We start from the raw sequence: 24,897 nt of genomic DNA on the forward strand, positions 1-24,897 counted from the left end.
TTTTGTATTTTTAGTAGAGACGGAGTTTCACCATGTTGCCCAAGCTCGAACTCCTGACCTCAGGTGATCTGCCCTCCTCTGCCTCCCAAAGTACTGGGATTACAGGCGTGAGCCACTGTGCCCGGCCAATAAAAGGAATTTTTAGGCTAGATGTGGTGGCTCAGGCCCACAATCCCAGCACTTTGAGAGGCTAAGCTGGGTGGATTGCTTTGAGCTCAGGTGTTCAAGACTAGCCTGGACAACATGGCGAAACCCCATCTCTAAGAAAAAGCACAAAAGTTACCCGGGCGCGGTGGCTCACACCTGTGGTCCCAGCTCCTAGGGAGGCTGAGGTGTGAGGGTTACTTGAGCCCAGGAGGTAGAGATTGCACTGAGCCAAGATCACACCACTGCACTCCAGCCTGGGCCACAGAGAGCAAGACCCTGTCTAAAAAAAAAAAAAAAAAAAAAAAGGAGCCAGGTGCGGTGGCTCACGCCTGTAATCCCAGCACTTTGGGAGGCCAAGGCGGGCGGATCACAAGGTCAGGAGTTCGCGAGCAGCCTGGCCAATATGGTGAAACCCTGTCTCTACTAAAAATACAAAAAAAAAGCCAGGCGTGGTGGCAGGTACCTGTAGTCCCAGCTACTCGGAAGGCTGAGGCAGGAGAATCGCTTGAACCCGGGAGGCGGAGGTTGCAGTGAGCCGAGATGGAGCCATTGCACTCCAGTCTGGGCAAGAGAGCGAGACTCCGTCTTAAAAAAAAAAAAGGAATTCGGCTGGGCACGGTGGCTCACACCTGTAATCCCAGCTACTCCAGAGGCAGGAGAACTGCTTAAACCCGGGAGGCAGAGGTCGCAGTGAGCCGAGATCGCGCCACTGCACTCTAGCCTGGGCCACAGAGCAAGACTCCATCTCGGGAAAAAAAAAAAAGGAATTATTGGATGGAGAAAAGGGCAGACAAACGGGGCAGAGAAGTGCATAGGCAGATAGAAACAAGAACAAGATAGGCAGAGCACATGGATGAACAGACACACGGACAGACACGTGGGACACACCGATGGGCAGATAGGGTGCACAGAGAAACAGACGGGGCAAGTGGATGGGCAGGTGGAAAGAGAGGCAGGGCCCATGGACAAACAGACTGGGATGGATGCATAGACAGACGGATCGATCGGGTGGATGGGCTCACTTGCAAGTGCGCTCGCGGCCACCAGCGTGGCAGTCGAAGTTGTCGTAGAGGCAGGCGGGCGAGCTGCAGGCGGGGTCGCAGCGGCTGTTGTTGAAGAGGCGCCAGCACTGCAGCGCCTCGCATTGCCGCCAGGGGTCGCCCACGCTCAGCGAGCAGTCGCCGCCGTCCCAGCCGCAGCCTGGGCTGTTGCACTCGCGGTCGCAGCGCTGGTCCCCGCGCTTGGCCTGGCAGGCGGCGCGCGGGCACCGCGGCTCCTCCGAGACCTCGGGTGCCGCGGCGGGCGCCTCGCAGCGCGGCCCGGTCCAGCCCTGCGCGCAAGCGCAGCGGAAGAAGGGCGCGAGCGGCGCGGGGCGGCAGGAGCCCCCGTGAAGACAGGGGGCGGCCGCGCAGCTGGCGTTGCTGGCCCCCGGCGGCGACCCCGGGAAGCTGCGGCAGGAGGGTCCCGACAACCCTGGGGGGCAGGCGCAGCGCGGCCCGCGGGGCGTCTGCTGGCATGGGACGCCCACCGGGCACTGCAGCTCCCGGCAGGAGCGCGCCACCCGCTCGCAACGCGGACCCCAGAACGGCTGGGGGTCGGGTTTGGGGAGGGAGGGATAAAAATGAGGGTGGGGAGTGGAGGGAAGGAGGAGAAGAAATGGAGGAGTGGGGAAAAGAAGAGTCAAGGGGAGAGAGGGGGAAGAGAAGAGGTCAAGACTAAGGAAGGTTGAGACCCCCTCAACCTCCCCATGTCCCACCCAACCGCTCCCCTTTCCACAGTGGAGACCCCACCTGGCAGATAAGCCCTGCCATCCCAGGAGGCCACGCCCCCCAATCACCATCCTCACCCTTTTCCCTTCAAACCTCCAGGAAATGTCGGGGCAGGGGGTTGTTTCTTTGTTTTTTGAGACGGAGTGTCACTCAGTCGCCAGGCTGGAGTGCAATGGTGTGATGGCTCACTGCAACCTCCGCCTCCCGAGTTCAAGTGATTCTCCTGCCTCAGCCTCCCGAGTAGCTGGGATTACAGGCAGCTGCCACTACGCCCGGCTAATTTTTATATTTTTAGTAGAGACGGGGGTTTCACCATGTTGCCCAGGCTGGTCTCGAACTCCTGGCCTCAAGTGATCCTCCCGCCTCGGCCTCCCAATGTGCTGGGATTACAGGTGTGAGCTACCACACCCGGCGGAAATGTCAGCATTTTCCAGAAACTCCCTTCCCTTCGATGTCTCCCCTAAAGCCACATCCTCCTCCTAGACGCCACGCCCCTACTACTCCAGAGGCCACGCCCCTACCACCTCCTCCAGAGGCCACGCCCCTACTCCTCCTCCAAAGGCCGCCACCCACACCTACCTGGGCACAGTGACAGGTGAAGGTCAGCCCACCCCCAGGACCCGGGCTAGGACGGCACTGGCCTCCATGCTGGCATGGCTGGGACTCGCAGGGAGACAGGACAGTCTGACATCGAGGACCTGAGCGAGCAGGAGCATGTAGATCAGGCACAATGGGGGAATGACAGGCGGGGTCCCAGGCCAGCCCCTTCGCCAACGCTTACCTGAGAAGCCAGCATGACAAAGGCAACGGAAACCTCCGCCTGGGTCCTGCAGGCAGTCCCGGGTGTGTGCCGCGTGGCAGGCACCTGAGCGACACTCATTGATGTCTGCCTCGCAGCGCAAACCAGTGTATCCTGGGGGACAGGTGCAGCGGAAACCGCCCACCAGGTCCACGCAGGTGCCATTGTGTAGGCACCGGGGCCCTGAGTCCAGGGGTGGGCCTGGGCCGCAGTCATCCTCATTAATCTCGCAGAGCACCCCTGGGGGAAGAAACGAGGGGTGGTCAAGAGGGAATGAAGACAGCCTCTCATCCTGTCCCCCCAACCCTGGCCCTGGCATACCCAGCGTTCCTGGGGGACAGGAGCAGAGATAGCGGGCCACGAGGTCAATGCATGAACCCCCGTGCTGGCAGGGCTGGGAGGCACACTCGTCCACGTCGTCCTCACAGTTATCACCATTGTAGCCAGGAAGACACTTCAGTGGGGTAAGAGAGGTACCCACTCAGCTTAGTGGGACACAGACCCACCTGGACATACCCATGAAGACGCAAAGAACCCCAGCACAAAAGGACACACACAGATGTTCAGTGCACTACCAGTAGGTAATCCCAGCACTTTGGGAGGCCGAGGTGGGCAGATCACCTGAGATCAGGAGTTCGAGACCAGCCTGGCCAACATGGTGAAACCCTGTCACTATGAAAAATACAAAAATTAGCTGGGCGTGGTGGTGGGTGCCTGTACTCCCAGCTATAATGAGAGGCTGAAGCAGAAGAATCACCTGAACCCAGGAGGCAAAGGTTGCAGTGAGCCGAGATCGCACCACTGCACTCGTCTGGGTGACAGAGTGAGAACCTGTCTCAAAAAAACAAACAAATAAAAAAACACCCCAGATCTACCCAGAGTGACACCCACAGATACACCAAGAGTCACAAAAGCAAAAACTCAGACATATCTAGAGACATACCCATACCAAGCCACACAGAAATGTGTGCCCAGACGCACCCAAGCATGCCCACCTCCTCTTCCCTCTCCTGGGGAGCGCCCCCTTACCTCACACATGTAGCCCCCCATATAGCCACGGCAGGTCCCCCCATGCTGGCAGGGCTGGGCCAAGCAGGGGTCCACCTCCTGCTCACAGTGGCTACCAGTACGGCCCTCTGGGCACACGCAGTAGTGGGAGCTGTCTTCATCCACACACTGCCCACCCACGTGACACAGCTGCTCCAGCCGCACCCCTGCAAAGAGGAGAGTGGCACAGGAACAGAGGTAACCCCATACATCCCCCTTCTGCCTCCATCACACAGATCATTCAACATCCTTGGTGGAATGAGTCCCCAGGATCGCACCCACACTCCATCAGGTTGTCACACATCCCCCCAGCAGGCAAGGTCTCATCACTGACATACACACACATGCCTTCAACGCTCACAGCAGCTCGGTCACACCCTGTAGCACACACACCATCCCTGCTGTCTCACAGTGACAGACACACACCATCCCGGCCAGTTGTCACATGCTCCCACACCCACACCACTCAGCCACACACCCCATCATGCCCCATAGGCTCTGTGGCACCCCCATTCGGCTCACACTAGCAGGAGGTACGTGCATGAGCCCCTTCCCGAGGCCCCACACGCCCGCCCACATGCTCCCACTCACCGATCTGGGCTGCGGCCTCCCTGCAGGGCAAGCTTCGGATGTCACAGAGGCGTCCGCTCCATCCAGGGGGACAAAGGCAATAGGCCCCAGTCTGGACGCAGCGACCCCCGTTTTGACAAGGCTGGCGGCTGCACCAATCCACCAGCGTCTGGAGGGGAAGCACTCAGAGTCAGTACTGGGGGGTGGGGGGTAGTCTGGGAGAAACTGTGCCCCGACTTGGCTTCTCCCTCCTAGGATCCCAGGCAGGCTCCTCCCCCAGGTCCCCAGTAACTCCACCCACCTGGCACTGAGGGCCCGTGAAGCTCTCGAGGCAGGTGCAGCGGAAGCCAGGGTGGGCGGCGCTGCAGACGCCCCCGTGTAGGCAGGGCCGTGAGAGGCAGGGGTCTGCCTCATGTTGGCAGTGGGCTCCTGTGTAGCCGGGACGGCACAGGCAGCTGAACGAGTTCACGCCGTCCACACAGGTCCCGCCATTGAAGCAGGAGCTGGAGCGGAAGGAGTGGGAGGGAGGATCAGGCTCCGCCCCCTCACAGGCCCTGCCCTCCTTCCTGAGTCCCGCTGTTAGCGCTGGGGACGTCCCACTCCCTGACCCTTATCTCCGCAAGAAGCTGCAGCCCCAGCAGAAGCCAATCAGGTCCCTTAGCTCCAATTCACCAGGGACTTCAGCCCTAAGGTGAGAGCCACCTGGAAGCCATGCCCTCTCAGGCACCAGAGACTCCAAGGTGAGCTCCAAACAGACGCCCTGCTCCTTCCCTGGCCCTGCCCCATTAGTCATCAGAGTCCGCAGTGGGTACCAAGCTGAGGACTCCCCCAAGTCGTTGCTGTCCCCACTTCGTCCCAGGTCCCAGGCCCCATCCCAAGCCAGAGTCCCTGCTCTCCAAGCAGAGGCCCCGCCCACCTGGGGCTGCAGTCGGGCAGGTCCTGTTCGCAGTGGAAGCCTCCGTAGCCCGGCGGGCAGGTGCAGGTGAAGGAGGCCACGTGGTCGGTACAGGTGCCCGGGCCGCAGGGGTTGCTCAGGCACTCATCCACATCGCGGGCGCATCGTGGGCCGGCGAAACCAGGGAGGCAGGAGCAGGAAAAGGAGCCCACGCCGTCTTGGCACGAGCCACCGTTCAGGCATGGGTCTGCGGACAGGAGGAAGGCGGTCTGGTCACCTACCTTGCCCCCATTAGCCCAGTCTGACTGGGATATGCCTTGGATTGAGAAGAATTCAGGAGGAAACCAGGTTCAACTGGGATGGGGTGCATTTGGTCAGAGCAATCTAAATCCATCCCCTTCTGTGGCCTCGTCCCCTCCTTTATCTGGAAACCTCACCTATGTGGCAAGGGCAGGATGCTGGGAAAACCAAAAGGTCCCTTTAAGCTGCCAAGCAAACGCTGCTAATTGTGCCTGATCTAATTCCTGTGCTTGGAACAGGACAAGGACAGTGGCCATTAGCCACATGTGGCTACTGAGTCCTTGAAATTGTGACTAAATGGAGATGTGCTATAAATGTAAATACTGGGTTTCAGATTTTGAAGACTTGGTATGAAAAAAAAAATAGGCTGGGCGTGGTGGCACACACTTGTAATCCCAGCACTTTGGGAGGCCGAGGTGGGCAGATCACTTGAGCTCAGGAGTTCGAGACCAATCTGGGCAACATGGCAAGACCCCATTTCTATAAAAAATACAAAAATTAGCTGGGCATGATGGTGCACACCTGTAGTCCCAGCTAGTGGGGAGGCTGAGATGGGAGGATCACTTGAGCCTGGGAGGTCAAGGCTGCAGTGAGTCATGATCGCACCACTGCACTCCAGTCTGGGCGACAGAGTGAGAATTTGTCTCAAAAAAAAAAAGGAAACAATGTAAAATATCTCATTAATAATTTTATACTGGTTACATGTTGAAATGATATGTTAATATAGTGGGTTAAATAGATTATATACATTTATTTATTTATTTATTTATTTATTTATTTATTTACTTTTATTTTTATTTTTATTTTTTTTGAGATGGAGTTTTGCTCTTGTTGCCCAGGCTGGAGTGCAATGGCACGATCTCAGCTCACCACAACCTCCGCCTCCCGGGTTCAAGTGATTCTCCTACCTCAGCCTCCTGAGTAGCTGGGATTACAGGCATGTGCCACCACGCCCAGCTAATTTTGTGTTTTTAGTAGAGACGGGGCTTCTCCATGTTGGTCAGGCTGGTCTCAAACTTCTGACCTCAGGTGATCCACCTGCCTCAGCCTCCCAAAGTGCTGGGATTACCGGTGTGAGCCACTGCGCCCAGCCGATTATATACATTCAATAAATTAAATTTAAATATATTAAATTTGGTCAGGCACAGTGGCAGCAGTCTGAGAGTCCAAGGCAGGAGGATGGCTTGAGGCCAGGAGTTTGAGACCAGCCTAGACAACGCAGTGAGACCCCATCTCTACAAAATTAAAATAAAAATATTAGCTAGGCATGTAGTGAGTGCCTGTAATCCTAGCTACTCAGGAGGTTAAGACAGGAGGAATGCCTCAGCCCAGGAGTTCGAGACTGCACTGAGCCAAGATCGCACCACTGCACTCCAGCCTGGGTGACAGAGCCTCACTCTGAATACATAATAAATAAATAAATATAAAATATTAAATTTAATATCTCCCATTTCTGTTTTTTAATGTGGCTACTAGAAAATTTAAAATTGCATATGTGGCTTGTGTTATTTATCTGTTTGGCAGCGCCCCTTTTTGTTTGTTTGTTTGTTTGTTTGTTTGTTTGTTTGTTTTTGAGACGGAGTTACGCCTTGTTGCCCAGGCTGCAGTACAATGACACAATCTCGGCTCACCGTAACCTCCACCTCCAAGGTTCAAGTGATTCTCCTGCCTCAGCCTCCCAAGTAGCTGGGATTACAGGCATGCGCCACCATGCCCTGCTAATTTTGTATTTTTAGTAGAGATGGGGTTTCTCCATGTTGGCCAGGCTGGTCTCAAACTCCTGACCTCAGGTGATCCGCCCACCTTGGCCTCCCAAAGTGCTGAGATTACAGGTGTGAGCCACCTCGCCCGGCCTCTGGGGGGCCTTTTATCTCATACTTTGCACACGATATTAACTCGATTGCTCTCAAAGACAGTGCACTTAGGCCGGGTGTGGTTGCTCACGCCTGTAATCCCAGCACTTTGGGAGGTGGAGACAGGTAGATTGCTTGAGCCCAGGAATTGGAGACCACCGTGGGCAACATGGCGAAACTCCGTCTCTACAAAAAACACAAAATATTAGCTGGGCGCTGTGGTGTGCACCTATAGTCGCAGCCACTGGGGAGGCTGAGGTGCTTGAGCCCAGAAGGCAGAGGTTGCAGTGAGCGATGATTGCAACACTGCACTCCAGCGACAGAGCTAAGACTCTGTCTCAAAAAAAAAAAAAAAAAAAAAAAAAGAGGCAGCACACAGACTCCAAGGTTCTAAGCCCAGCTCATTCCCTAACTCGTTCCATGGGCTTGCACAAGAAGTCACTCAACCTCCTCGGGCCTCAGTTTCCATATAAATAAAATGGGAAAAGTAAGATAACTGTGAAGATGAAATGACAGCACAGTGCCAGGCACACAGTTCAAGCTTAATGACTGTGTTCCCCAGAGCAGCACCCCCAAGAGCTCCCCTGCACTCACTGGGGTCACAGTCATTGATGTCCTGATCGCAGGAAGGGCCAGTGTACCCTCCATGGCAGGTGCAGCTGAAACTCCCTGCCAGGTTGGTGCAGATACCATGAGGGCCACAGGGTGCGGGGCCAGCACACTCGTCCACATCCTGCTGGCATCGTGGGCCTGGGGGTAGGGAGCAAGGTTACACCTGGGGTTACAGGGTACAGAGCAGGGTCCCAGGGACCTGGGGCTCAGGAAGAACCTGCAGGCCGAGATGGGTGAAGGCAAAATAAGCCGTGCTGTCATACGTGTCTGGGCATTTTGCATATGCAGTTTCAGAATGGCCGTCTCCCTGTCTCAGTAGGTGGCAAATACCTAATATGAGGTCTGCTCCTCCAGGAAGCTGTACCCCAAACCCCGCCCTAAGTCCCAGCATCTCTAGCCCCATAACCCTTCCTCTTCCAAGGGCTGACCCACACAGGCTGCATATCAGTGTCCAGCTCTGTCCTTCCCAGAAGGAAGCCCCTCTCAAAGGCAGGGCTGGGGATGGGTCCCTCTCTGGATCCCCAGCATCATCCCTGATAGGGTAGGGGGCAGAGGAGATGGAGAGGAGGAGGGAAGAGAAGCAGGTGGCATACCTTGCCAGCCCTGGGGGCAGGAGCAGACAGGCAGCTGGCCAGGGGCAGACTCGCAGCGGCCCCCATGCTCACAGGGGTTCGGGGTGCAGGGGGAGAGGAGTTCACACTGACGTCCTGTGGGGGGTGGAAGAGAGGGAAGCAGAGATAGCCTTGAGGGACTCCCTGATCCGATCTCCCCCCACCTCCCCCAACCCCAGGGTCCCCACCTCGATACCCACCTCCCAAGCTCCTGGAGGGAAATGATTGAAAGCAAAAAAGAAGCTAACATAGCGGGAGGAGAGAGTAGAGGAGAAGAGAGATGAGAAGGCCCATGGTGTTGGTGGGGCTGCAGAGGGAAGGTGAGGTACACACCCTGGACACCAGGGGGGCAGGTGCAGTGGAAACCCATTCCATCGCTGATGCACGTCCCACCGGCCCTGCAGGGCTGGGACTCACAGGCGTCTCGGGCCAGGCTCTGGCTGCAGCGGGGGCCACTCCAGCCAGGCTCACACACACAGCGGAACCTGGCAGGGGAAGGTAGTCAGGCCAGGGAGGTGGGCCAGGGAGAGGGGGCAGGGTCTGAGGTTGAGAAGGGCCCTCACCCGCCAGGTGCATCATAGCAGATGCCGTGACTGCAGGGCTCATGGGCACAGGGATGGCTCGGGGGGAGGCAGAGTGGGGGCAAGGAGCCAGGCGGGCAGAGGCATCGGAAGCCGTTTTCCCCATCCACGCAGGAACCTCCCTCGCCGCACGGGCTGGAAGCACACTCATTGATCTCCACGTTACAAAGGGGCCCTGGGGAGTACACAAGCAATCTCATCTCAGAACAAAGTCAGCAGGGACAACCAGGGAGGGACGACCTGACCCCACTTAGCACACCCACGCCCCCGAGCAATGACCTCTTTTTCATAATGCATCAGCTCTTGTGCACATCAGGACACCCGCCTCCTCAACCAAGAGCTGACTTGCCCCAGATCATTCTGGTCCCCAAACTTCCATGAAGTCCCTTTCTTTTTCTTTTCTTCTTCTTCTTATTTTTTGAGATGGGGTCTCACTCTGTCACCCAGGCTGGACTGCAGTGGCATGATCATAGCTCACCACAGCCTCCACCTCCTGGGCTCAAGCGATTCTCCCACCTCAGCCTCCCGAGTGGCTGGGACTACAGTTGCACACCACCACGTCTGGCTAATTGTGTGTGCGTGTGTGTGTGTGTTTATCTACTTATTGACTAATCTGGCCTGGGGAGTGTGTTTATTTTTTGTAGAGACAGGGTTTCATTATGTTGCCGAGGCTAGTCTCGAACTCCTGGGCTCAAGTGATCCTCATGTCTCAGCCTCCCAAAGTGCTGGGGGATTACAGACATGAGCCAACACACCTAGCAAAGTCACATTCATTTCCACTAAGGATTAGTTTAGACCCATTCAGAAATAACCTAGTCACTGAGTTTGGACACTTTCATCTATTTTCCAGAATAATCCGTTTGTGTGTGTGTGTGTGTGTGTGTGTGTGTGTTTGAAATGAAGTCTCACTCTGTCGCCCAGACTGGAGTACAGTGGCACAATCTTGGCTCACTGCCGCCTCCGCCTCCTGAGTTCAAGCAATTCTCCTGCCTCAGCCTCCCGAGTAGCTGGGACTACAGGCGCCCACCACCACACCTGGCTAATTTTTGTATTTTTAGTAGAGACGGGGCTTTGCGATGTTGGCCACACTGGTCTCGAACTCCTGACCTCAAGTGATCCACTTGCCTTGGCCTCCCAGAGCGCTGGGATTACAGGCGTGAGCCACCGCGCCCAGCCTCCAGAATAATCTCGAAACAACCTTATGCCAATGAGACAGCACAGACTCAGAGCAAAGCACAGACAACCTCGTTGGACAAGAGTCTGCAAAGATACGGGCAAGACAGGCCCACAGAGACGAGTGACTTCACCCTCGATCTAAGGACCCCCTCTCATGGCAGCCACTTGCCCACCTGTGAAGCCAGGTTGGCAGACACAGTCGTAGCGGTTGATACCATCACGGCAGACTCCAAAGGTGCAGGGGTTGCTGGCACAGTCGTCAATGTTCACTTCGCAGTTCACACCTAGGGGCCAGGAACATGGCATGGAGTGGCCACCACTGTGCCCCACTAGATGCACCATTCCCAAACCCTCTGTGCCCCTCCAGGTGTGCTGTTTCTGCCCCAGCCCCCGGTCCCACCTGTGGTCCCAGAAGGGCAGCGGCAGAGGTACTTGTCCACCAGGTCTAGGCATTTGCCGCCATGGCGGCAGGGCTGGCTGCGGCATTCGTCCACCTGGCTCTCGCAGCGTGTGCCCGTGTAGCCAGGAGCACAGGCACATGAGAAGCTGGCGATGCCATCCATGCAGCGACCATGGTGGCATGGGTCAGGGGAGCAGTCATCCACGTTGCGCTCACACAGCGTGCCCTCAAAGCCTGTGGGGCCAAGAGGGTCAGGCTCCGCCCACTTGCCAGGGGCCTGCCCACAAGTGAGGCCTCGGACCAATCCTGGTTCAGCTCTATCTGAGGCCCTGCCCATCAAGCTGTCAGGAGGTGGGCTCAATACAGGCCCCACCCCCGCACCCCCCACTTAACTTCCACTCCACCCCACTACAAGCTCCAGAATTTGTCCCTAGCCAAGACTCTCCCACAGTTAAATCCCACCCCCAGCTGTGGCCCCACCTCCAGCCCTGTTTCTGCCCCACCCTCCACTGGAGATGGGAGCACATGGCAGGTGCCAGGGGAAGGTATTGGGCCCTCCCCATTCAGTTACAGGCACCCTGTGCCCAGCCCAACACTTTGGCTCCACACGTAGCCTTATGTCAGTCTATATGCATTATCGGCTCCACCCCACAACTCTGTCACTGGGTCCTGCCTTGCTACAACCCTGCCCCCAAGCTCTCCCCAAGTCTGTTATTGGCCCTGTCGCCCACAAGCCCCGCCTCCTGATTCTTGTCGGACTGTCATTGGCCCGCCTCACCCTCGGCACAGCGGCACTCGTAGCCATCGGGCTGGTCCACGCACTTGGCGCCATTCCTGCAGGGCGTGCTGGCGCATTCGTCCACGTCCAGCTGACACGTGGAGCCGCTGAAGCCTGGGGTGGGGAGTGGGATGAGCAGAGGCCCAGAAAGGGTGAGAGCAGTACACCCCTCTCCAGCCCCGCCTTGTTTGGGTGGAAAAACCCATTTACTTGGATTTAAATTAACTTCAATGTTTCATAACATATGGTTTCTATTGTAAGTTATCCGCTAACGTGGTTTTATAGGTTCCCACCCTGGAGTTTTTGCCCCTTCCCAGACATGTCTTTTCGGGCTCCCTCTCCTGAGGTCCTCACCCGAGGGGCAGGTGCAGCTGAAGCCATTGACTCGGTCCTTGCAGACCCCACCGTTGACACAGGGGCTACTCTGACACTCGTCAATGTCCACCTCGCAATAGGTTCCTGTGAAGCCTGGGGCAGGGAATAGGGCTTAGGAAAGCGGGGGCTACCCTATGGTGTGAACGGGGTGCAAGGAAGGAGGTACTTCCCTTCCTACTCATCGATAAATCCCCCGAGCCTTCGTCCCCACCTCCACACTCCCAGCCCAACCTTAATTTTCAGCCACAGGCTGGACTGTCACCCAGCCGTGGTCCCAACTGGCCCAAGGCTCATGGGTGTCCGCAGAGGCCTTGCCTTCAAACCCCTCCTCCTCTCCCCAGTCCTCAGACTAAGCCCTTTCCCCAGTCCCCAGCCCCCAGCCCCAGGGCCCCCCATAGCCTTTGCCCAGGCTTACTGCAAGCTTGTCTGCAGGCTTCACCTTGACCTCACAGCAGCCCCGACTCTGCCTCTCTATCCCCAACCCCTTCCCGAGTGGGTCCTAAGGCCAAGAATACTCCCAGCCCACCTGAGGTTCTACTGACTCCATTTGACCAAGCCGCCAGAATCACATAGTATTCCCTTCTGGCCCTGACCCCACCTCCTTCCAGACTTCAGTCTCTAAGGGTCCCACTCCAAACCCACTTACACCCCATTCTGCTCAGCTCCCCATCCGCGGGCTTCTCTGTCCCCGCCCCCTGCCTCAGGACCCGCCCAGGCCACGCCCACCACCCACCTGCCATACAGATACAGGTGAACTGGCCTATGCGGTCGAGGCACGTGGCCTGGTTTCGGCAGGGCCCCGACAGACACTCGTTGACGTCGGTCTCACAGCGAGGTCCAGTGTAGCCACGGCCGCACTGGCACAGGAAGGAGCCCTGCGTGTTCACGCACCTGCCCAAGTGCTCGCAGGGGTTGGCGCCTGCCGGATGGAGTGCGATCGGTGTGGGCGTGGCTGGCCGGGACCCCCTCCTCTCCCCTCTTTCCCAGCCCATTCACAGACGATGGAGCTCCCCTCACCGATAGAGCACTCGTCCACATCCTGGTCACATGCCCCACCCGTGAAGCCGGGAGGACAGGTGCAAATGGCCCGGCCGTTCACCGGATTTGTGTCACAGATAGCATCCTCATGGCAGGGGTTGCTGACACAGGCGTCATCCAGGTGACACAGGAGGCCTGGGAAGTGGTAAGCAGAAGTCATAGGCAGATCTTCGTGCTCTGCCCAAAAGGCCCACACCCCTTGAGTATTGTTTTGTTGTTGTTGTTGTTTTGTTTTGTTTTTTGAGACGAAGTTTCGCTCTTGTTGCCCAAGCTGGAGTACAATAGCGCGATCTTGGCTCACTGTAACCTCCACCTCCCGGGTTCAAGCGATTCTCCTGCTCAGCCTCCCGAGTAGCTGGGATTACAGGCATGTGCCACCACGCCCGGCTAATTTTTTGTATTTTTAGTAGAAACGAGGTTTCACCAAGTTAGCCAGGTTGGTCTCAAACTCCTGACCTCAGGTGATCTGCCTGCCTCAGCCTCCCAAAGTGCTGGGATTACAGGCGTGAGCCACCGCGCCCGGCCTGTTGTTTTTATTAAACCTAAACAGTATTTAATAGCTGCTTTTTTAATCCATTTATTATCAGAACTATCAAACATACAGAAAAGTTGACCATTCATATACCCACCACCTAGATTCAACTATTGTTAGCTTAATCTACCAATCTTCTTTTCTAAACCATTTAAAAATAAATTGCAGACCGGGCACAGTGGCTCACGTCTATAATCCTAGCACTTTGGGAGGCCAAGGTGAGTGCATCGCTTGAGTTCAAGAGTTCAAGACCAGCCTGGGCAATATAGTGAGACCCGTCTCTACAAAAAATACAAAGCTTAGCCGAGCATGGTGACACACGCCTGTAATCCCAGCTACTTGGGGGACTGAGGTGGGAGGATCACTTGAGCCCAGGAAGTTGAGGCTGCAGTGAGCTGAGATCATGCCACTGTACTCCAGCCTGGGTGACAAAGTGAGACTCTGTCTCAAAAATAAAATAAAATAAATTGCAAACATCCACATATTGTTTTAAAACCTTTTGACTCTTCTGATTACAAAAGGGTCCTACACTCCAGCCTTTGCTTCTGTAATACCCTCTGCCATGTATGCCCTCTTTCTATATCCACGTTCCCCTCCTAAACATGTTCTCTGATCTTTGCCACTTCCAAAGGTAACTCCCAGGAGTTCCCCATTCCAATGGCTTCTGCCCTGAGCCATGCATCAGTGCAATGTCAGCCTCCTCCCAAGCCTCTCCCAGGCTTACACTTCCCCACTAAAGCTGCCTCCAGCATAATCTTTTTTTCTCTCTCTTTTTTTTTATACACGGTCTTACACTGTCTCCCAGGCTGGAATGCAGTGGCTCAATCTCAGCTCACTGCAACCTCCACCTTCTGGGCTCAAGCCATCCTTCAACCTTAGCATCCAGAGTAGCTGGGACTACAGGCATGCGCTACCATGCCCAGCTAATTTTTTGTATTTTTGGTAGAGATAGGGTTTTGCCATGTTGCCCAGGCTGGTCTCAAACTGCTGAGCTCAAGCAATCTACCCGCCTGGGCCTCCCAATGTGTTGAGGTTACAGGCGTGAGCCACCACACCCAGCCTACCAAGTTTTTGTAGAGATGAGGTCTCCCTATGTTGTCCAGGCTGGTCTCAAAGTCCTGGGCCCAAGCAATCCTCCCATCTTGGCCTCCCAAAGTGCTGGGATTACAGGCATGAGCCACTGTGCCCAGCCTAGCATAATCTTTTTTTTTTTTTTTTTAATTTGAGAAGGAGTCTCACTCTGTCACCCAGGCTAGAGTGCAGTGGTGCAATCTTGGCTCACTGCAATCTCCACCTCCTGGGTTCAAGCTACTCTCGTGCCTTAGCCTCCTGAGAAACTTGGATTACAGGTGTGCACCACCACGTGCAGCTAATTTTTGTGTTTTTAGTAGAGATGGGGTTTCACCATATTGACCAGGCTGGTCTCAAACTCCTGACCCAATGATCCGCCTGCCTGGGCCTCCCAAAGTGCTATGATTACAGACATGAGCCACTGTGCCCAGCCTAGCATAATCTTTCTAACACTCAAGTCAGACTTCTTATTTGCCCTCACTAAAAACCATCCATGGCTCCCTGCAGAGAAAACGGCCACTCACCAGTCTTGCCCATGGGGCAGGCACAGTAGAAAGAAGCCACGCGGTCATGGCAGGTGGCCCCATGGAAGCACACGGCTGTGGCACAGTCATCGATATTCTGACTGCAGCTCTCGCCTGTCCAGCCATTGACACACACGCAGCTGTGGCCACCCAGCGTGTTGAAGCAGGTACCCCCATTGTGGCAGGCGTTGGGCTGCAGCTGACACTCATCCACGTCCTCCGTGCAGAACTGGCCTGTGGCACACAGATGCAGCAGTCCAGCCACCTGGCGCATGTCCACCCGAGGCCTGCCTCCCCGCTCCCTCTGGCCGCAGTGCCTACCTGTCCACTCAGGAGGGCACTGGCAGTTATAGGTGTTGACGCCATCCACGCATGTCCCCCCATTGAGACATCGGTGTCCTGGACAGTCGTCCACATTCACTTCACAATTCTGACCCTCAAACCCTAGCAGGGAAGGGGGCAAGGATGGTCACTGCCAGGCTGGCCTGCTGTCCCCACGCCCACCCCTCTGACTCGCCTGAGTAGGGCTCACTCACCAGGAAGACAGGCACAGTCATAAGTGAGGTCGCCACTCTGCCTGCAGGTGCCCCCGTTACGGCATGGTGAGGGCGCACAGGGCACCGCGGGGTTCTCACATAGTGGCCCTGTGTAGCCAGCTGGACACTGGCAGCGGAAGGAGCCAGGTGTGTTGAGGCAGGTGCCACCATGGCGGCAGGGCTCACCCACCCGGCACTCATCCACGTCGCTTCGGCAGCTGCGGCCCTGGTAGCCAGGTGGGCAGGAGCAGAGGAAGCGTCCATCGGGCCCCACTGAGCAGCGGGCACCGTGGGCACAAGGGCTGCTGAGGCAGGGATCTGGCAGGGAGCAGTCAGGGCCTGGAGGGACCAGGACAGGGTGAGTTTAGGACTGACCACACCCCCGCCTACCTCCCCTCCAGACTCTTCCCCTCTCACCTCGGAAGCCACGGGGGCACCGGCATGAGAATCGGGCGGTGCCAGCCACCACTGAACTCTGGCAGACACCACGGCCAGCACAGGGGCCTGAGTGACAGGGGTCCTCCAGCTGACACCGCTCACCCACCCAGCCAGGCGGGCACCTGTGGGCAGAGATGGCTTGGTTGGGCAGCACAGGGCAGGATGGCCCCAGACACAAAGATACACACAAGACAGGCAAGAAACACACAGGGAAACAGAGCAGCAAACACACATTTGCTGGGTGCACTGGCTCACGCCTGTAATCCCAGAACTTTGGGAGGCTGCGGCGGGCAGATCACTTGGGGTCAGGAGTTCAAGACCAGCCTAGCCAACATGGTGTAACCCCGTCTCTACTAAAAGTACAAAACTTTGCTGGGCATAGTGGTGCATGCCTGTAGTCCCAGCTACTCAAGAGGCTGAGGCAGGAGAATCGCTTGAACTCGGGAGGTGGAGGTTGCAGTGAGCCAAGATCGCGCCACTGCACTGCAGCCTGGGTGACAGAGTAAGACTCGGTCTCAAAAAAACAAAACAAAACAAAACACACATTCATTCATGCAACGAATATTTACTGAGTACCTACTACGTTCTGAGCAATACAAATACAGCAACAAACACAATGAAAGGGGTCCCTATCCCTCTGGATCCTTGCAGCCAGGTCCAGGCAAGGAGAACATATACAAATAACAAATTAATATACAACATGCTGGCAAGGGGCGGTGAAAGCCATCAGAACCATGAAGGATGTAGTCAGTTGGGTCACAGCCCCTGAAAAGATGACATCCATGTCCCAGAACCTGTGACTAGGACCTTACTTTTTTTTTAAATGGCTCTTTGCAGATGTAATTTTTTTTTTTTAAGAGATGGAGTCTTGCTCTGTCACCCAGGCTGCAGTGCAGTGGCGCGATCTTGGCTCACTGCAACCTCCACCTCCCGGGGTTCAAGCAATTCTTTGTCTCAGCCTCCTGCGTAGCTGGGAGTACAGGCACACGCCACCAGGCCTGGCTATGCAGATGTAATTAAATGAGAGATGTCAAGATGAGATTATTCTGAATTATCCACCTGGGCCCTAAATTCAGTGACAAGTGTTCATACAAGAGAATGGCTCACAACTGTAATCCCAACACTTTGGGAGGTCAAGACAGGATAATCACTTCAAGCCAGAAGTTCAAGATCAGCTTGAGCAACATAGGGAGACCTTTTTTCCACAAAAAAAATTTAAAAATTATAACCGGGCATGGTGGCAGGAGCCTGTAATCCCAGCTACTCTGGAGGCTGAGGCAGGAGAATCGCTTGAACCCAGGAGGCGGAGGTTGCAGTGAGCCGAAATTGCACCACTGCACTACAGCCTGGTTGACAGAGGGAGACTCCATCTCAAAAAAAAAACAAAACAAAACAAAAAAACAGGCCAGGCACAGTGGCTCACGCCTGTAATCCCAGCACTCTGGGAGACTGAGGTGGGCGGATCACGAGGTCAGGATTTCAAGACCAGCCTGGCCAACATGGTGAAACCTCGTCGCTACTAAAAATACAAAAATTAGCCGGGCGTGGTGGTGCACTCGTGTAGTCCCCGCTACTCAGGAGGCTGAGACAGAAGAATTGCTTGAACCTGGGAGGCGGAGGTTGCAGTAAGCCGAGATCATGCCACTGCACTCCAGCCTAGGTGACAGAGAGAGACTCCACCTAAAAAATAAAAATAAAAGATTAGCTGGTGTGGTGGCTCACACCTGTAGTCCCAGCTTCTTGGGAGGCTGAGGTGGGAGGATCGCTTCAGCCTGGGAGTTGAAGGCTGCAGTGAACTAAGATTGCACCACTGCACTCCAGCCTGGGTGACAGAGCAAGACTCTGTCTCAAAAAAAGAGAGAGGCAGCCAAAAGGAGATTTGGGTGGGAGAAGGAAGAGAAGAAGACAGAGACAGGGACTGGAGTGAGACAGCCACTAGCTGAGAAACGTCTGGAGCCACCAGAAGCTGCAAGAGTCAGTTCTCCCCTGGGTCCCCATGGAGAGGCTCAGCCCTGCCGATTCTTGATTTCAGACTTCCAACCTCCAGAACTTCAAGAGAATAAATTACTATTGTTCAAGCTGCCCAGTTTATGGTAATTTGTTAGAGCAGCCGTAGGAAGCTAAACCACAGGGTTAAGGGGGATAGAATCATGGGGTCAAGGAGATGGAATTCTATTTTCGCAGACATATGAAGGTAAGGAGGGGGCCATGGGGCTTTCTGGGGAACAGCATTCCAGGCAGAGAGAACAGCAAATGAAAAGTCTCAGGCCCATGTCCAGGCGCAGTGGCTCACGCCTGTAATCCCAACACTTTGGGAGACCGAGGCAGGTGGATCACCTGACATCAAGAGTTCGAGACCAGCCTGACCAACATGAAGAAACCCCGTCTCTACTAAAAACACAAAAAATCAGCCGAGTGTGGTGGCACATGCCTGTAATCCCAGCTACTCGGGAGGCTGAGGCAGGAAAATCGCTTGAACCCAGGAGGTAGAGGCTGCAGTGAGCCAAGATCAAGCCACTGCACTCCAGCCTGGGCAACAAGAGCGATACTCGATCGCAAAAAAAAAAAAAAAAAAGAAAGAAAAAGGAAAAAAAGAAGTCTCAGACCCCAGGACACAACCACCCAGGCACACACAGACAGGCCCAGAAACCACAGCTACACACACAGAGGGACACACCAATTGGACGCCATGGCCTGGCCAGCACTCAAGACACCAACCCACAGCATCCCACGCGGAAATGAGCAACTCTCACTCACAGGGACAGACAGCAGGGCTCCCACAAACCCTCAAGTCCCTTCTCTGGGACTTATATAGCCTCTTATGAAGGGATGGGAGGGTGGAGGGTTGGGGTACTGACACCACTGTTGGTACCCTCATCTTGGGGGGGTGGTCCTTCAACCTGCAGCCCCCTCCCCAAGCCCACCAAGGAGTGTGAGGAATTGGAACTGGGAGGGGTTGGTCTTAAGACTGGAAATCTCCAAGGGGCACTAGCGGGGTCAGAGGGAGGGGCTTAGAGAAGCCAGAGAGTCTAAGCTCCGCCCCCCGACGCTGCCAACCCTCACCCCCCTCTATCCCCCCACCCTCCGCCCCTGGCGCGGTTGTCCTCCCTCCGGCTTGTCCCAGACGCCTGAGACTGAACTCAACAAGCGGCTGACTCAGTCCTTAGCGTCACCCGCAAGATCCCCCCCACCCCGGCCCCCAGCGAAACAGGTCGGGGCACGGCCGAGCAAGCAAGGGTGCGGGTGGCGTTGGGAGGGGAGGGCACAGCTCCCGTCCCCTCCTCCAAGGCCCGCAGGGCGACCACTGCGGCCCCGACCGCGCGTCGGGAGGGGGCGCGCTGCGCTGGGCGCCGAGGATAGCTGGTCCCACCGCCAGGCAGGGCGCGACCCGCGCGGGCCCCCTCCCGACGCCCCGGGCGGGTTCCCACGCTCTGCGTCCCGCGCCCCCGCCGACCGGTCGGGCCGGTTCCAGCCCCAACCCGCGCCCCGCCCCACGGCCTAAGCTTTGGGGGAGACGGAGGGGGGAGCGCAGACCTAGTTGGGGGGGGCACGGCGGGTGAGGCGAGGACTAGGAGATGGGGACGAGGTCTATGGAAACGTCTGCGGCCGGTGGGGGGGTCTTGGGGGATCCATGGGTGGGGTGACAGCTTGGGGCATCCTTGAAAGGACTTGAGTATTTGAGACCGTGAAAGAGACTCGTGGGGGGTGGAGGGCGTGTAGGGAGTGGTTCCCACAGCCCAGCTCGAAGGACTGAGCCCGCTCCACTCCGGACGATCCGGGCTCCGGGCGCCGCGCGCGCCGGTGATTCACCTGTCGAAGGGCGGGGCAGCCGCGGGCTCATTCACCTGTCGGCAGTATTCCAGGCGCGGAGCTCCACTGCGCAGGCGCCCGGCCCCACCGCTCGCCCTCCCAAGTGTGTGGCTCCAGGTAAGGTCACACTTTTCCCCATCCCGCCCCACCTTCGCAGACCCCCCAGCCCCAGGAAACCCTCTCAGTCAGGCTCAGCCCTCCACAAAGGTGAGCCCGAGTGGGAGATCCAGCCAAAATAAATGTAGGTGTAACTTCAAAGCGGCTCTTCTTGGTCTAAAATCACCCCAGACCCACCCAGCTTGGGCCTGACCCAGTACTTGGCACACATGATGCTGAATAAATGAATACATTAATGAGTCAATTAATGGCTACTGCGTGAACTGCTGTTATTAATGATAGCATGAAAGGAGCCAAGCATTTCCTCATAACCTTGAGAGACTTCTCCTTAGAGCACCTGTTTCCTGCCTCCCTACCATTATTATTTATTATAATGCCTATGTTGGAGCACATACTATATTCTGAGCACTTAATGTATGTTGAGTGCATACAGGAGTTATTATTGCCCCATTTTCCAGATGCAAAAACTGAGGCTCAAAAAGCTTGAATGCTCAAGGTGTCCCAGACCCCAGAATTTAAGCTGAGCTCTTTCTGTCTCTGCTCAGCTCCTTCCCAGCCTCTGCTCTGCTCCCCGCAATCTCTTGCCTTTCCTTGTGATATCTAACAACTAAATTGTTAAGTCCCTTCACAGTCGCCAGAGTGAAGCATTCCCTATTTCACAGGTGCAATGATGATCAGAGAGGGAAAGTGACTAGCCCAAAATCACACTGCAAGTAAGTGGCAGTGTGGGACTGTATTATAGGCCTCCTATGTCCCCCGCCACTAAACGTTGAGAGATGGGAGGGGTGTGGAGGGTGTGAGCCACTGCCATTGGTCCCTGATCGTTTGTTGATTGAATAATACCTACCTCATGGGGGGCTTTACATGTGACCTCAGGTGGCCAAGAACTGTGAAGCTGGGATTACTGGGCCCATTTTGCAGACCATGACACTGAGACGTAAAGAGTTTAATTCCTAGCCGGTCAGCAACATGATGTGGGACTTGAACCCATGCCAAGAAGAGTGCAGAGCCCCTGCTCAGTTTCCAATGAGGAAACACGAGAGGTTGCCCAAGCCACACACATGTAGGAAGTGGTAGAGACATCTATGGTGAACACAGAGGCAGAGGGAGAAGACAAATCGCCCCTCCCCCCCGCCCCCACACACAAGGCCCACTGGTGGCTCTGAGCCAGGCACTCACAGGCAGGCAGCCTCCCGGGAGGGCAGCTGGGTGCAACGACCTCCATTTGCACACGGGCTTCCATCCAGGCAAGGGGGGGCTGTGTGGGGGTGAAGGAAGGTGGAGGATCAGCCAGGTGCCCAGGAACCCCAGGCCCAAGTGACAAACCCCCTCCCTCCCTCCACCAGGCAACAGCTGCATGGGGATGGGGGCGTCTCTGTGGGTGCAGGGAGTCCCCCCATACACAGTTCCCACGCCCCCCCCCCGCCCCAGCCCCAGCTGTTGAGGCTGCAGCTGTCCCTGCCAGCTCGAGCCCTGGGAACCACAAAGCAGGGAAGGGCAGGAGGAGGGGCTGTCTTGTGCCAGATGTGGGGGCTCGGGAAGCTGCCAGAGCTAAGATGTGCAGAATGGGGTGTGCTGAGACAGGAAGTAAGGGTGCTGAGTGTTACAGGGAGGTCTGGGGCTTCATGCCCAGGTTCAGGGGTAATAGAAGGGGAAGGGGCAGGGGATCCTAGGGCCACGGGTCTTCCTTTCCCTGATGGGCATCTACTCCAGCCAGGCAGGCCTGCGTGGTGCTCTTGGGAGAGGGACCAAGGCATGTACCCACGAGTGAGCACAGCATCTCCAGAAGCAGCCAGCGCTGGGCGTTGCTGGAATAGGGTGTGTGTTGAAGGGAGGGGCAACTGGCACAAGGCATGTGCTGCCCTGTCCAACATCGCCATCCCTAAGGGCTGTGTCCCTCTAGGGTGTGGCAGAGTCTAACTGTCCTGCCAGAAGGGCCCAGGGTGCGGCTGGGTCTGAGCTAGTGGAGAACTGTGTACATGCGATCAGGTGTGGGGACACAGTGCGTGTGTCCATGCATGCTCTTGTCAGAGAGAGGGTGATGGAGAGAGGAAGGAAGATCGAGAAAAACACAAAGACGTAAGAATGAACTAGAAGCAGATAGACCAGGAGAAGACAGAGAAGGACAGAAAGAAATAGAAAGCGGCCAGGCATGGTGGCTCACGCCTGTAATCCCAACACTTTGGGAGGCCGAGGCTGGTGGATCACCTGAGGTCAGGAGTTCGAGACCAGCCTGGCCAACACAGTGAAACCCAGTCTGTTCTAAAAATATAAAACTTAGCTGGGCATGGTAGCAGGTGCCTGTAATCCTAGCTACTCAGGAGGCTGAGGCAGGAGAATCGCTTGAACCCAGGAGCCAGAGGTTCCAGTGAGCCGAGATCACGCCATTGCACTCCACCCTGGGCAACAAGAGCCAAACTCCATCTCAAAAAAAAAAAAAAAAAAAATTAGCTGGGTGTGGTGGCGCACGCCTGTAGTCCCAGCTACTCGGGAGGCTGAGGCAGGAGAATCGCTTGAACCCGGGAAGCGGAGGTTGCAGTGACCCGAGATTGCGCCACTGCACGCCAGCCTGGCAACAGAGTGAGACCGTCTCAAAAAAAAAAAAAAGAGAGAGAGAAGGACAGAAAGAAATAGAAAACAAGAGGGTGAGTTACAGAATCTGTCGAGCTGAACCTGAGCATGGGCCTACATAATATATGCCCCTTCCTCACAGGACAAGCCGATTGGACACTATCACCCACACCAGGACCTGTGGGTGTTCGTGAACTCACACTGTGGGTCCCATAACATGGGCTATGGGCCACCCTGAGCTGTAGGCAATGTGAGCCACATGTGTGTGCGTGCACGGGCTTGTGTGTCAGTCTGTATGTGGATTTGGGCATGCATCTATTGTGTCCCAGTTGCAGCTACATGTGAGTCTACCTGTACATGCATGTCAGCGTGGGTGTGCCTGTGTGTGTATGAGCTGCACAGCCATACGGGAATGCACAGATGTGTGTGCTGTCTGTATGCAGGTTGTGTCTGTTGTGGGTCTATGTATGTGAACCGTGTAAATGGGTGTACAGCTGTGTGTTGGTGTGACCTGTGTGTGCACCGGTGTGTCTGTGTATGGGTTGGCTGTGTCTGTCCATCTGCATGTGTGAGCTGGGTGTAAGCATGTCCTTGAGTCATCTATGTGCTGAGTGTGTGCAGGCAGCGTGTGTGCCACACCTGTGTGATCGTATTTGTGTGTGTATGTATGTCAATGTGTGAGCTGTGTGCGTGCAGCTGGGTGTGTCTTTCCTGAGCCAGGTGTGCATGTCTGCGAGTGTGCTGTGTGTGTGCAGGTTTGCATCTCTGTTACGTGACCTAGAGCTGTATGTGCCAGCGAGTGTGTCACAGGCCATGTGTGTGCGCCGCTGGTCCGGCGGAGGCGGCGGCTCCTGCCTGGTCCTGCCCCGTCCGGGCCCCAGGGCTGGGCTGGGGAGGCCGTTCACTCCCGAAACCCCCACCCCGCCCAGCGCCAAGCCCCACAGTGGCGTCTGGGACCCCTGGCCAGGGGCCTTGGCCCGCGCCCATCCCCCGCCCACCAGGCCTCCCGTAGCGGTGAGGGGGGTGCCCCCGCAGCCCCCTCCCCGGCCCAGCCGCGGGTCCCGCTTTGTCTGGCAAAGAAAGCGCGAGGCCGGCCGGAGGGAGGGGGTGTCTAGACGGCGCGGCCATTGTCCCGAGCGGGGGAGGGGAGGGAGGAGAGGAGGAGGGGCGGGGGGCCCCTGGCCGCCTGGGGAGGGGCTCTGGCCGCGGGGAGGGGGCGCTGGAGCCGAAGGGGAGCACGTGGGCCCTCGCCCCTTCCCCTCCCCGCGCAGGGGCGGGGTCCCAGGGCCTCCGGGTCCCCGCGGCCAGAGGAGAGAGCGGGGCTGCGGGCGGGGGAGGGGGCCCGCGCGCCGCCGAGGCTCCGGCTCCGAATCCGGCTCCGGGTCTTGCTGCGCGCCGGCCTGGGAAGTTTTCTCCGAGTTCAGAGCTCCCAGAACTTCGCGCCCCCTCCTCACCCCCCGCCTGGCCCAGCCCGCCCGGGGTGTCGGGGGCGGGGTGGGGGGGCTTTTGTGCGAGAGGTCCCCGGCCTAGAAGTACCTGGGCCCCCAATCATAACCTAACCAGGACTCCAGGCGTGAGTTGGATGGGGACGAGTCCCGAACTCTGTACGCACCCCCCCACCTCGAGTCCCTGATCCCCGCACCTCGAGCTCCCAGTCTCGGACTCCTGGGTCCCTTCATCTTCAGCTCTGATCGCTCAAGGGTCCCTGTTCCTTGGGCCTCTGGGGTCCTCCCCATTCTGAATCTCTGGGTCCTCCAGCACTGGCATGAAGCCCGGGGCTCCTGCGCCCCTTCCCCGACCCTGGTTCCTTCCTCCCATGAACACCCCCCAGCCCCGGCCTTGGGGTTCTTGCACTCCCCCTCTGCCGCCCTCGTCCCATCCGCCAGGTCCCGGCCCCTCACCTGCAGCCCCCGGCCCCGCTAGCAGCAGCAGCAGGGGCAGCGCCCGCACGGGTGGCGGTGGCGGTGGCGGCGACATCGGGCGACGGCGGCGGCGGCGGCCACGGGCCCCCGGCCCCATGGCGGTCGGCCGCGACCCTCCCCTCCTCCCTCCTTCCCTGGGCTCCGGGCGCGTCCCGGGCCAGCCTCCGCGCCGCCAACTTCGCCGAAGTGAGGCGGCCGGGCCGCCCCGCCCCCAGCCCTCGAAGGCTCGCCCCGCCCCGGGGCCGGCCCAGCGCGCCCCCGCCCCCCGCCCGGCCTCCCGGGGTCCCTGCCCACCCTCCACCCGCACAGCCTGGGACGCGCGGACCCTCGGAAACCCAGGCCGAGCATGCAGTGAGACGCGGGCAGAACCCGGAGTGGCGGGCACACCCAACCTCGTGAACGCCCACGCACCCCATTCCCATCCC

General features: G+C 57.1%; 1 protein-coding gene across 2 annotated transcripts in view; it reads right to left on the bottom strand.

Annotated features, from left to right (window-relative positions):
• NOTCH3 (notch receptor 3) overlaps window positions 1-24,659 on the bottom strand; it is a 41,225-nt gene extending 16,566 nt beyond the window's left edge. Inside the window, exons 1-24 of one of the 2 annotated variants that reach the window (XM_034944587.4) lie at window positions 24,452-24,659; window positions 21,159-21,237; window positions 16,032-16,174; window positions 15,615-15,953; window positions 15,400-15,522; window positions 15,079-15,312; window positions 12,931-13,086; window positions 12,647-12,832; window positions 11,893-12,006; window positions 11,539-11,652; window positions 10,761-10,994; window positions 10,534-10,644; window positions 9,167-9,359; window positions 8,937-9,088; window positions 8,586-8,699; window positions 7,975-8,130; window positions 5,249-5,474; window positions 4,634-4,835; window positions 4,354-4,501; window positions 3,745-3,929; window positions 3,037-3,169; window positions 2,698-2,955; window positions 2,496-2,614; window positions 1,170-1,735 (exon numbers count right to left, since the gene is read on the bottom strand). In XM_034944587.4, coding sequence (XP_034800478.3) covers window positions 1,170-1,735; window positions 2,496-2,614; window positions 2,698-2,955; window positions 3,037-3,169; window positions 3,745-3,929; window positions 4,354-4,501; window positions 4,634-4,835; window positions 5,249-5,474; window positions 7,975-8,130; window positions 8,586-8,699; window positions 8,937-9,088; window positions 9,167-9,359; window positions 10,534-10,644; window positions 10,761-10,994; window positions 11,539-11,652; window positions 11,893-12,006; window positions 12,647-12,832; window positions 12,931-13,086; window positions 15,079-15,312; window positions 15,400-15,522; window positions 15,615-15,953; window positions 16,032-16,174; window positions 21,159-21,237; window positions 24,452-24,569 — 4,403 coding nt within the window. In that variant the 5' untranslated portion in view covers window positions 24,570-24,659. The remainder of the gene's footprint in view (window positions 1-1,169; window positions 1,736-2,495; window positions 2,615-2,697; window positions 2,956-3,036; window positions 3,170-3,744; window positions 3,930-4,353; window positions 4,502-4,633; window positions 4,836-5,248; window positions 5,475-7,974; window positions 8,131-8,585; window positions 8,700-8,936; window positions 9,089-9,166; window positions 9,360-10,533; window positions 10,645-10,760; window positions 10,995-11,538; window positions 11,653-11,892; window positions 12,007-12,646; window positions 12,833-12,930; window positions 13,087-15,078; window positions 15,313-15,399; window positions 15,523-15,614; window positions 15,954-16,031; window positions 16,175-21,158; window positions 21,238-24,451) is intronic. The other variant, XM_055102974.2, reaches the window with a different exon arrangement.
• Window positions 24,660-24,897: the final 238 nt, after the last annotated feature.

Source organism: Pan paniscus, chromosome 20 (genome assembly GCF_029289425.2).
Source record: "Pan paniscus chromosome 20, NHGRI_mPanPan1-v2.0_pri, whole genome shotgun sequence".
NCBI lineage: Eukaryota > Metazoa > Chordata > Mammalia > Primates > Hominidae > Pan > Pan paniscus.